A 13311-nucleotide genomic window follows, 5' to 3' on the forward strand; every position below is an offset into this window, starting at 1 on the left:
CATGGAGTACAATAGGTGAGTAGGGGAGGGGATGAAGGTGATAGGACAGTGCTGACCACTGTCCCCATGAATTGTCCTACCTGCCTATCTTCTTTTCCACCTATCCACTCCACCCTCCTCCCTGACCTATCACCTTCATCCCCTCCCCCACTCATCTATTGTACTCCATGCTACTTTTTCCCCTCTAGCTTATCTCTCCACGCTTCAGGCTCTTTGCCTTTATTCCTGATGAAGGGCTTTTGCCCGAAACGTCGATTTTGCTGCTTTGGTTTCCAGCATCTGCAGTCATTGTTTTTACCTTTTTGCTTATAAATGGATGCAGGGCACAGGTGACCAACATGATATACATATGACAAGAGTCATATAATACTAGTTTGGCTAATATGTAATACCATTTACAATATTATGTACTACAAAAATATCTTGTACTTAAGTAACAAGTAAATGCCATTATATGTGTCTGTTATAACTACGTGCATCTTCAATGGCTTCAATTTCCTGAATTTCAAATACCTGTGGGATTGTACACAGCTATCATATAGACTTAGTTCTTCCTCATTTTTCTTTACCACCATGACTACTCAGATTGAAGTTAACAATAATAATCTTTTTTTTACTATAAATTAAGGTTAGTATAAGTATGTGAAATCATATTTACATCATAAAATTATCCAATTCAGAAGGAAATATTATGTCTGCCAGAGATAAACCTCATATAATAATATTTATAGGGTTTAACAGATGACTGTTACATAACTCACAGATAGTATAACTACAACCTGTTGTATTCACCCGCTTTCGTTACGATTGATCAGGTTTAAATCTGTTGTCTTAATTTGGTATTTAGTATGAACAAGGCATACTGACAATTAGCATTTTATAGTTCAAAATTTGTTCCATATCACAAAATGCACATAAGAAAGTCAGATTTATATTTACATTACATTTTGCTATATTGTTTAAATAATGTTAGTGATGAATTGTATCATCTAAACTTGCGAAGTAAGCAAGTGAAAAATGTCACAATAATTCAAACTTTAATGAGACATTTTAGATGCATGCACATGATGAGATCAGGTACCCACTGAGTAAAATATTACAACACAAAATATGTGCTCTACAAAATTATCAAGTATTGTACACAACTGAATGTCAGTCTAGTAGAATCTTCCTGCAAACGGAAGTATTTCTTTCAGTTGAGATAAAGAGCAGTTACCTTGACACAGTGAATCCTGAAACTTGGCTTCTTGAGTTCAGCTCATATGTTCAAATCTATTTCAGGTGGAGTTCAAAACATGAACTATACAGTTGCAGAATATTTTAATAAATGAAACTATTTACTTTCAGATCTTTTAATGTCTTGCAGTCTAGTTTGTCTAAATCAGTCACAGAACATGTACTAACTGAGATAGAGTATTTCAGTTTCTGAAATTTAACGTTATCCAGCTTTTTATTGATTAGATCTGTACAATTTAAAAACTGCTTGTTTAGAGAGGGGTTTAAGTGAGGAATATTATTTCTCTTCATATTTGTATGACTCTAACTGATGAATCCTGCTCATCAAAGTTCACAAGAAAACCTATATCTCTGCTGGTTTCTGAAGTCAATAGTGCAAGCTATGATATTAGTAGATTTGTATTCTACTGCTTCAGGACACTCATGTCTTTCCTAAGAGTGTTGATCTGAAACAAAAGACAAACAAAAAAGAAAATTAAATATTCCCATCAAATTTACTGAGGTATTTTGTATCTTTTGAATTAACTAAAGCAGTAAAACCATTTTGCAGGGAGATGTTGAATATTTAGTAGGTGAATATATTAATAAACAATATCTAAATTTAACAGATAAATCCACTCATTCAGATCATGGTAAAGACAGAAATTTAGTAGCTTGCAATTTAGTGTTGTGAAATCTTGAAAATGCAACTCCCAAATGATCAATGATCTAATCTATTGAATAGGGCTCTCCAATTATGTTTTCACATAAGTGACTTCATTTTAGAATAATTCTGCATTGAAATACTTTGCAAATCATTTTTCATATCAAAATTGTTGCTATGTACATAAAAATATTTTTTCATTTAGTTGAATTGGTGTCATACCATTTGTAGGAAACACAGCCTTATATTCATAAAAGGTTATTAAATATGAAAACACATTAGAATTGGAGTTTACCTTAAAGTTTTCCATCTGTCTTTTTCAAGTTGGTTTTCTGGACTTTCACTTTCATATGACGCCAAATACAAACCTTAGTGTGGGGAAAGAATGCAGTTTCTGTTAACATATAGTATCACTGTTGCATAGATCAGTTTTATTTGCTATTCCTTTCAAGTGTAAAATCTAACTTGCGAATATAAACAATGAAAAATACAATTTTAGGACTAGATTAATTAAAGTTAATTATTATGTGAAGGGTTGTGTATTGGATTCTAAAAGCAGGAATGGTTGTGATAAAAGATATTTTTTAACCATGATATTGCAAATCTAGGTCAATTGTAGCACTGCAAAGAAACATACATGGTGCAAAGTGTAAAACTGAGATTTAATTCCTAGCTTTAAAACAGACATCAAACATGGGTGTGATTACATAGTCCTTTCACTTATAGATTCAAATCAAATCCAGACTAATGGAATTTCTTATCTTAATCAATTTTGAGGTCGTTTATAAAATAGGCTTAGGTTCACAGTACATAATTCAATAACAAGGGGATGGAATGCACTTGAGGATAGGCAGAAATGTGGAGTTGAGATCACATTCAGATCAGCCATGATTTTATTCAATGATGAAACAGTCTCAAGGGACTAAAGGGCCTACTCCTACCCCTAATTTGTATCATACTTTATTTTTTTCATGGGATGTGGGTATTGCTAGCAAGGCCAACATTTGTTATCCATCCCTGACTTCCATGAACTGAGGGCAGTTAAGAGTCAATCACATTGCTGTGAGTTCAGTGTCATGTTCATGCCATATCACGTAAGGATATCAGACCTTCTTCCCTAAAGGACATGAGTGAACCAGAAGGGTTTACATAACAATCAATAATAATTCCATAGCCACAATCACTGAAGGCCAGTTGAAACCAGCTTTCAAATTCTGATTTATTCATTTAATTCAAATTCCATTAACCCATCTCCCCAGAACATTAACCTGAGATCTTTAGATTACTAGTCTAGTGACATTAATACAACATCACCATCTCTCCCTTGCATGTTCATATAACTACATTTCACAACAAACTACAAATTTGAAGGATGGATTTTCCTTCTGGTGGCCAAATGGAAGGAAATGGCACTGACCATCACTTATTTTATCCCCTAAACTAAACCGATTTGTGTGGGACCCATTAAAGATACAAAGCAGACTTCTGATTTCCATGGCCAAGAAGGAACCTATTACTGAAAGACTCTAGCATCATTTTGGTGCCGCAGAGAGATGAAGCACTTCAACACATATTTGGGCCAAAATGGAGCAAGATGAGGATGTTACAAAGCCCTGTTCCATCATTAGGATACTATGGTGACATTCTACTCTTGCCCAGTGACTATTCCATCTTTGGATATTACTGTTATGAATCAGTTAGTAGAAAGTGAGGACTGCAGATGCTGGATATCAGAGTCAAGGGTGTGGTGCTGGAAAAGCACAGCAGGTTAGGCAGCATCCGAGGAGCAGGAGGATAGATGTTTCGGGCATAGAGGGCTAGCCCCACCCCCCTCCCATTTATCCCTCAGCCCTCCGGCCCACAAGCCTCATTTCTGATGAAGGGCATATGCCCGAAACATTGATTCTCCTGCTCCTCAGATGCTGACCTGCTGTGCTTTTCCAGCACCACGCTCTCGACTGTTATGAATCAGTGGCATGCTAGATCACTGTTGCACAATGCCTTAGCATGCAATTCCAGATTTCAACTTCCTGTCAGCATTTGTAAATGGTGGATGAGGAAGGGAAATTGATATCTCTGCAGAGGTCAGAGGAGAAAGGTCAGATTTGGTTGGAGAAGACTGTGCCTTATGAACTATAATACGTTTCTTAATATATCCATTTACATCCTGCAAAATTGGGAGGCAAAAGCAGAGTAATATTTAAGCCTAAACATCATTCAAAATTTGCTTATAAACTTCGGCTCTCTTTAGGGGAGTGCTGTACAACCATTTTGAAACTCTATTTCAATCATGTAACATAAATATGACTTCCTGAAATGATTAATGAAACAAAAACTTACCATCTTCAGAGAAGACAGGGGCTGTATGAAGATAATGAATTATATTTTGATCATCTTCAAAAGGACATGTAACCTGTTTCCACATCATAAATTCTCCTACTTGTTTGGCCAATTCTAAAAATTTCTATTTAAATAAAAGAAAGTTATTCTTCATGGCAAAATATAAATTCTTACTTGCAATTTCTTATAACTTAAGTATTAAATAGTTGAAGTAACAGTATTAGGTAGTAAAATATATTTCCACCTGATTATTTGAAATTGGCTTCATTTAATTTATTCCAATATTTGACTTCTTTTGAATGTTAAAAAATAGAATTTGTAAATGTTTAAAAAGTAATCTTGTAGCTGAATTAAAATTCATCAAAACTTCTTCTACTTCAGTATCACATTATGATGAAATCTACAAAATGAAATGTCAGAATAAAGGTATTCAATGTGTTCAACATATTTTCTCTCATATTTCTTTGGCTAAACAAAAACTGGGGTCAAAGCTTTTGGCAAATGACTTGTTCATGGGTATTTGTCAAAACCACTCTGAGCTTAATGCTATAAATGCTTCAGAATTCTCCTGGCTCATTTTCTGTTTGCCCATAAGTTTCCATCTCCTCCATTTCTTAACCAATACTCAGTGGATTCCCACAGGAAGGATATATGCCTCCTATTTTGTAGTGATACATTGTGTTGGAGCTTCAATGTGTAAGCACATGCTCAGCAAACTTGGAGCAGATAATGGTAAGAGCTGTGGGGTGTGTGGAGTAAAAGGTTACATGTACCTTTGCTTGAAATAATAGTTCTGAACATGTTTACGGGGAGGTCTGTCATAATGATATCAAACCACAAGAAACTGGAACATGAGTCTTTCGTGTGTTGATGTTCCCTGACATGGATGCAAGCTGCTTTCTATTAACAAACCAGGAACGATCTTACTAAAGTGTGTAAAATGTAATATTCTAGACAACTAAACAGCACAAGAGAAATTGGTTTGTGCTGGTGAGGGCACAACTTTCGCCTGTCATATTTTGAAGGTTTACTCCATTTATGCACTCATCTTTGCTTAGTGTTTCCACAAATAGGAGCAAAGCACCACTCAATATACCAACAGTCATTACAGTAAACTACTGCTCTTTCTAAAGTTGTTTCATCTAAGGTGTGGTGAATAATTTTCATTTTTAGAAACATTTTATTATTCCGTTTCTGTAGGAGTTTTTTGTGCATTGCAATGTAATTCAACATTTTTATGCCTAAAAAGGATTGCTAAAACTTGGTAATTTGCTAAAACTCCTGCAGATAGCATTGGCACTCCTTGTAATAATGCGTTATGCGTGGACGTGCAAAAAATGATATTTGATAAAGTGCCACATGATAGACATGTAAGCAAAGTTGAAGCTCATTGAATAAAAAGGTCAGTGCCATAATAGATATAAGGTAAAAACAATGACTGCAGATGCTGAAAACCAAATACTGGATTAGTGGTGCTGGAAGAGCACAGCAGTTCAGGCAGCATCTAACAAGCAGCGAAATCGACATTTCGGGCAAAAGCCCTTCATCCTGATGAAGGGCTTTTGCCCGAAACATCGATTTCGCTGCTCGTTGGATGCTGCCTGAACTGCTGTGCTCTTCCAGCACCACTAATCCATAATAGATATAAGGTTAGTTGTGTGGCAATAAACAAAGATCGGTGGTGAATGGTTACTTTTCAGACTGGAGAATTGTACATGGTGGGGTATCCTATAGTTTGGTTATTAGGATCACATCTTTTCTTGATCTATATCAGTGATCCAGCTTTGAGGGTTCTGAGAGAGATCCGGTGTGCAGCACGCAGTTTCAAAATCATAGAGCGCACAAACATTGAAAGTATTGTTAACTTTGAGGAGGATAGTGTTAAACTTAAAGAAGATTTCATGGATACATTTTAATATGAAAAACAAGAAAAGGCATTTATAAAATAAATAACAATTCACTATCCTCTGGATATTGATATATGCACAAATCATTGAAGGTAACAGAGCAGATTAAGAAAGCAGTTCATTGGATATGGAGGATCCTGTGGTTAATGAATAGAGGTATGGGGCTGAATTTTTTTTTGCCTAAGTTCAAGTTGCATTAGGTTTTTTTGGAGGGATTTTCTTCAAGAGGTCTAGTGAGTTTTCTTCTTATGGCTTAGCAAATTCACCTCATTAACTATTTAGCCTACACAGAGGAGGAGAAAGTGAGGACTGCAGACTGAAGATCAGAGTAGAAAAGTGTATCACTGCAAAAGCTCGGCAGGTCAAGCAGCATCTGAGGAGCGGGATGTAGGCTCCATGCAGCCCCAGATCCATGGCCAGCTCCATCTTTGGCTCTGTGGTTGCAAAGGCATCAGCATTGGTGGAGGAGGAGCTTGGACCAAGACCATGGCGGCAGTATCTGGAGGAGCGTTGGAGTAGGAGCAGGAGGTATGACACCAGGCCCATGGCTCCAGCTCGGATGCAGTGGGGTGCAGGAGTGTCAGCATGGTGGAGGCAGGCCCACAATGGAGACCCCGGCCGATGTCAAACCACAAATGGAGGAGTAATGGAGGGTAATAAGAAGGAAAGAGAAAACTGAATTCTACTGGAGTAAATTCGTGCATTATATTCAGTGTTTCAAGATGGTGCTAGAGCGTGGTGACACTGTGTGTTGCATGTGAAAAACACTTTTTACTGCATTTTTCTATACATGTGACAATAAATGTGAATCTATAAAGGGTAACTAACAGAGCACTTTGAATTAGGGATTTGGCAAAAGAACTAAAGGCAGCATGAGGAATTCATTGAATTAAACGAATGATTAAGATATGGAATGCACTGCTTCATGTGGGCGGCACGGTGGCACAGTGGTTAGCACTGCTGCCTCACAGCGCCAGAGACCCGGGTTCAATTCCCACCTCAGGCGACTCACTGTGTGGAGTTTGCACATTCTCCCAGTGTCTATGTGGGTTTCCTCCAGGAGCTCCGGTTTCCTCCCACAGTCCAAAAATGTGCAGGTTAGGTGAATTGGCCAAGCTAAATTGCCCGTAGTGTTTGGTGTAGTGGAATGGGTCTGGGTGGGTGCACTTCGGTGGGTCGGTGTGGACATGTTGGGCTGAAGGGCCTGTTCCCACACTGTAAGTAATCTAAGGGTTTAGGAGGCAATTCAAGCTTTATTTCTAAAAAGGAATTTGAAAATTATTTAATCAATAAAAGCATGCAGGCCTATGCCAGGGGAGTGTGAGTAGCTGAGTAAGTGTTGGAGGAAGCCAACATGAATTGGACAAAGCTAAATAATTCCTTTATTAGGTATGAACACAATACAGATGATTGATCCTGACATGAGCCCTTTCCCTCAATTTCAATTGATCTTATTTTAACACACATTGTGCAACCTGGGGATGGCTCAGCTAGATGTGACAGTCATGATATGAAACCTCCTGGAATACACCAGAGGTGGCAACCTGAACTGACAATGCTGCACAGTGAACACAGAGTAAAACCTCAGAGTTTGTACCTGATGAAATGTGATAGTTGTGTACAACTGCACTTGAGAGTCATATTATCAACCTGAATATGGTACATGGTCTTTAATTTTTGTAAAAGTAAGCATCAAGTGAAAGTTGGTCTTCAAAAGATTCTAAGTATATTTTGACCATTAAAAACTGGACATTTCTTAGAACTACCTAAATCTGGTAACATGTATGATACCTACCTCAAAATTCACATGACCATTAGGAAGACGATTTGCACATCCCTCATTTAGGAAATAAATATCTTTGATCAGTAGGCTGAAGAAAGGGATAACAATCTGGAAGAGACCAAGCTTTTTATTTATTCTAGTTTTTCATTTATATTTTCTTAACAAGAAGGAAATTGAACTATTTTTTGCCGTTTACTTTGTTAGTATAATAAATGTGAAGATCATCAGCACAATTGACTAGAGACTAGTATGTGGATCAGCTTAACACCAACAGCATATGAGTTTGATCACATTTCTGGCTGAAGTAGGCATGGCGCCTGCCTGCTCACCCTACCCATATGAAAAAGTCATGGCCCTTTGCTGAAGTTTAGTGAATCATTGTCAAGGACCCATGTTTGGATAGAAAACTCAAGAAGAAAAAGCATTGTCATAGACAAAGAAGTTCCAAGAGAGCTAACATCTGAAGGATCCCAAAATTGTGGGAAATGTACCAGAAATGAATTGTTACACCAGCTCGCAAAGATAAGATCAAAATTCATATTATTCACACCACTTGCACTAAATAGAATAATCTATTCAATAATAAAAATAAAGAGGCACTATAGTCTTCAGGACTCAACATTGAGTTCAACAACTTCTATCTTCCATTTGTTTATTTCTTCCCCATTTCCCCCTCGGAGTTACTCCAGCACGTTCTGTTTGTATATTCAAGTAATGTATATTTGAGCAAGTTAAATTAATTTAGATTTTGAATTTTACCTTTGGTATACATGTATTGAAAATTTTGCAATAAATTGGTGCTGGCCTTGTAGCTGCACCTACATTCATGAAAGAACAAAAAGCATCTCAATCTTAACCTGCTCTGTTAAGTACTTCTCATCCTCCCGTCCTAAGGAAGACTCCCTCATATGAATGGTATTCCCCAATATCTGTATCTTGGCTTTACCATCTTTGTGAATCTTTTGTTTTAGCTCTTATCCTATTCTTAAATCTTTTTTGAAACATGAATATCAGAATCCTTCACCATATTGATATGGGCAGCACGGTGGCGCAGTGGTTAGCACTGCTGCCTCACAGCGCCAGAGACCGGGTTCAATTCCCACCTACGGTGACACTCTGTGTGGAGTTTGCACGTTCTCCCCGTGTCTGTGTGGGTTTCCACCGGGTGTTCCGGTTTCCTCCCACAATCCAAAAATGTGCAGGTTAGGTAAATTGGCCATGCTAAATTGCCCGTAGTGTTAGGGTAGGGGAATGGGTCTGGGTGGGTTACACTTCGGAGGGTCGGTGTGGACTTGTTGGGCCGAAGGGCCTGTTTCCACACTGTAAGTAATCTAAAAAATTGTTAATACTGTTAGAATGTTATGAATATGGTTAGAAAACAAAGATCAAGACCTGAATCCTAAATCGGATTTGGATTAGAGTAATTGTCTAACCCCACTGCTAGGCCACTAGATGGGTTATCCAGACTATAAATTAACAAAAGAATGAGATAATAGAAAACATGATGTGGAGATGCCGGTGTTGGACTGGGGTGGACAAAGTTATATAAAAAACACAGGAAGTGCTAGAGAAATGGTACAAGTCTGGAAACATCTGTGGAGAGAGAAACACAGTTAATGCTTAAAGTCCAAAAAGACTCTTCTTTGGAATTGAAGGGACTGGAGAATTCTGACTTTATGCTGTCGACAACTGGGCAGAAGGCCCGCATGGAACAGATGGTGAGAGTGTCCACACCAAAAGGGCAAAGTGAATGCTAATGGTAGTAAAGGTGATAGAGCTGAAGAATAGATGTTGAATGCATTTTGCTATTCAATGAAATAGAACATAGAACATTACAGTGCAGTACAAGCCCTCGATATTGCACTGACCTGTGGAACCAATCCGAAGCCCATCTAACCTACACTATTCCATTTTCGACCATATGCCTATCTAATGACCACTTAAGTGCCTTTAACGTTGGCGAGTCTACTACTGTTGCAGGTAGTGCATTCCATGCCTCTACTACTTTGAGTAAATAAACTATCTCTGACATCTGTCATATATCTATCACCCCTCAATTTAAAGCTACGTCCCTCGTGCTAGCTATCACCATCCTAGGAAAAAGGCTCTCCCTGCCCAACCTATCTAACTCACTGATTATCTTATATAGCTCAATTAAGTCACCTGTCAACCTTCTTCTCTCTAATGAAAATAACTCAAGTCCCTTAGCCTTTCCTCATAAGACCTCCCCTCCATACCTGGTAATATCCTAGTAAATCTCCTCTGAACCCATTCCAAAGCTTCCACATCCTTCCTATAATGTGGTGACCAGAATTGTACGCAATACTCCAAATGTGGCCGCGCCAGAATTTTGTACAGCTGCAGCATGATCTCATGGTTCAGAAACTCAATCCCTCTAACAATAAAAGCTAACACACTGTATGCCTTCTTAACAACCCTATCAACTTGGGTGGCAGTTTTTAAGGATCTATGTACCTGGACACCAAGATTTCTCTGCACATATACACTACCAAAAATCTTACCATTAGCCCAGTGCTCTTTATTCCTGTTGCTCCTTCCAAACTGAATCACCTTACACTTTTCCACATTAAACTTCATTTGCCACCTCTCAGTCCAGCTCTGTAGCTTGTCTATGTCTCTCTGTAACCTACAACATCCTTTGTCACTGTCCACAGCTCTACTGACCTTAGTGTCATCCGCAAATTTACTAATCCAAGCTTCTATGACCTCGTACCTAAACCACTAATTCACCCTCAATCCCATGCCTCTGAACCTTATCAAATGCCTTACTGAAATCCATATACACCACATCAACCGTTTTACCCTCATCCACCTGTTTGGTCACTTTCTCAAAAACACAATAAGGTTTGTGAGGCACGACCTACCCTCCACAAAATCATGTTGACTATCTCTAATCAACTTATTCCTTTCTCAATGATTGTAAATCCTATCTCTTATCACCTTTTCCAACACATTACCCACAACCGAAGTAAGGCTCACAGGTCTATAATTTCCAGGGTTGACTCTACTCCCCCTTCTTGCACAAGGGAACATTTGCTATCCTCCAGTCTTCTAGTACTATTCCTGTAGACAATGACGACATAAAGATCAAAGCCAAAGGCTCGACAATCTCCTCCCTTGCTTCCCAGAGAATTCTAGGATAAATCCCTTCCAGCCCAGGGGACCTATCTATTTTTACACTCTCCAGAATTGATAACACCTCCTCCTTATGCACCTCAATCCCATCTAGTCTAGTAGCCTGTATCTCAGTATTTTCCCTCGACCACCTTGTCTTTTTCTAGTCTGAATACTGATGAAAAGTACTCATTTAGCACCTGCCCTGTCTCCTCTGACTCCATGCACAACTTCCTACCACTATGCTTGATTAGCCCTAATCTTACTCATGTCATTCTTTTATTCCCGATATAGCTATAGAAAGTCTTAGGGTTTTTCTTGATCCTATCCGCCAAAAACTTCTCATATTCCCTCCCGGCTCTTCTTAGCTCTCTCTTTAGGTCTTTCCTGGCTAACTTGTAACTCTCAAGCACCCTAACTGAGCCATCACATCTCATCCTAACATAAGTCTTCTTCTTCCTCTTAGTCATAGAGTCATAGAGAATGTATAGCACATAAACAGACCCTTAGGACCAACTTGTCCATGCCGAACAGATATCCCAACTCAATCTAGTCCCACCTGCCAGCAACCGGCCCATATCCCTCCGAACCCTTCCCATTCATATACCCACCTAGATGCCTTTTAAATGTTGCAATTGTACTAGCATCACTTCCTCTGGCAGCTCATTCCACACACGCAGCACCCTCTGCATGAAAAAGTTGCCCCTTAGGTCTCTTTTATAACTTTACCCTCTCACCCTAAACCTATGCCCTCTAGTTCTGGTCTCCCCCACCCCAGGGAAAAGACAGTCTATTTATCCTATCCATGCCCCTCATGATTTTATAAATCTGTATAAGGTCACCCCTCAGCCTCCAATGCTCCAGGGAAAGCAGCCTCAGCCTATTCAACCTCTCTCCATAGCACAAATCCTCCAACCCTGGCAACATCCTTGTAAATCTTTTCTGAACCCTTTCAAGTTTCACAATATCTTTTCGATAGGAAGGAGACCAGAATTGCACGCAATATTCCAACAGTGGCCTAACCAATGTCCTGTACAGCTGCAACATGATCTCCCAACTCCTGTACTCAATACAGACAAGAGATTCAATATCCTTCGTATACCACAACTCCTGCGTACGACAACTTCCTCCCTCCCTGACCGGTACATACTTATCAAGGACCCGCAATAGATATAGTTGCTGAACTGTGCTGTAACTCAATATACCTATCATTTCCCCCTTTTCCTTAACACCTTTGGTTAACAAAAATCTATTAATCTAAATTTTAAAATTTACAACAGAACCATAATCAATTACCATTGGTGAGGAGAGTTCCAAACTTCTATCATTCTTTGAAGTGTTGCCTAATTTCACCCCTGAATGCTGTAGCTCTATTTTTTAAGACTCTGCTCATGGACTCCCTGGTGAGTCAATATAGTTTCTCACTATCTATACTGTTTTCCTTACATTTTTCTATTTATCATGTTCTTTAGAGGTATGTACATAATTTCTTTGCTACAGCAACAGTTGTTCACTTCTTATTCTAGATAGCAGTTAGTGAGCGATTGACAGCGAGATGAGAAAAAAAATGAATAAATACAAAAAACAGAATTTCTTCAGTGCAACTCCATAAACTCCCAAGTGTATTTGGCGGTTATACTCTGGTAAGACAATGATTAGATGTTAAAATGTTTGTCCAACAGGTAAAAGTCATCTCCTGTTAAAATTATATTAACTGTTCCATGCTACTGTATTTGTAATCTTACTTTTTCTCGGTTACTGTGTGCAGTTAGTGATCGATGAGCTGCCCCACGGAGAGCTGTTCTGTAGTTGTAGAAGTTACCTGTAGGATCCATTTGATGCTGTAGATCAATTCAGAAAGGCCATTATGTTGAATAGCTGAACAAACATACTGGGTGATTTTACATTAATGTAAATTTCTGTCAGTATGGTACTAACCTCAAGAATGTAAAATTTTGCTGTTTTAACCTTCCCCCAAGTCTTTTTCAACCTAGAAACAGCGCTCATGTTCATACCAGCTGCAGAGAGAAAACAAAGTTTACACTTTATTTATTCATAGAACTTATTTCCCTAAGGATGCAAAAATGTAATCATGACATTTTACATTCTATTAAAAGTTATTTTTGCAAATAGTTCAGGTTAAAGATTTTTAAAAAGTAGTGACCAAAAATCCTGAAAGACTGGCTTTTGACTTTATAATTACATGACTCAAACTAAACTAATTATATTTGTTAAGATGTTTGATTATGCTGAAGTATCATCAAAAA

At 38.3% G+C, this 13311-nt stretch overlaps 1 protein-coding gene across 10 annotated transcripts in view; it reads right to left on the reverse strand.

Moving 5' to 3' along the window:
- Positions 1-228: 228 nt before the first annotated feature.
- LOC140492081 (ras-GEF domain-containing family member 1C-like) overlaps positions 229-13311 on the reverse strand; it is a 227913-nt gene continuing 214830 nt past the window's right edge. For all 10 annotated transcript variants that reach the window (XM_072590777.1, XM_072590769.1, XM_072590775.1 and 7 more), the window contains 6 exons: positions 12983-13062; positions 12790-12885; positions 7922-8017; positions 4220-4343; positions 2175-2247; positions 229-1682 (listed from right to left, as the gene is read on the reverse strand). In XM_072590777.1, coding sequence (XP_072446878.1) covers positions 1658-1682; positions 2175-2247; positions 4220-4343; positions 7922-8017; positions 12790-12885; positions 12983-13062 — 494 coding nt within the window. In that variant the 3' untranslated portion in view covers positions 229-1657. The remainder of the gene's footprint in view (positions 1683-2174; positions 2248-4219; positions 4344-7921; positions 8018-12789; positions 12886-12982; positions 13063-13311) is intronic.

The sequence above is a fragment of the Chiloscyllium punctatum genome, chromosome 20, assembly GCF_047496795.1.
Source record: "Chiloscyllium punctatum isolate Juve2018m chromosome 20, sChiPun1.3, whole genome shotgun sequence".
Classification (NCBI taxonomy): domain Eukaryota; kingdom Metazoa; phylum Chordata; class Chondrichthyes; order Orectolobiformes; family Hemiscylliidae; genus Chiloscyllium; species Chiloscyllium punctatum.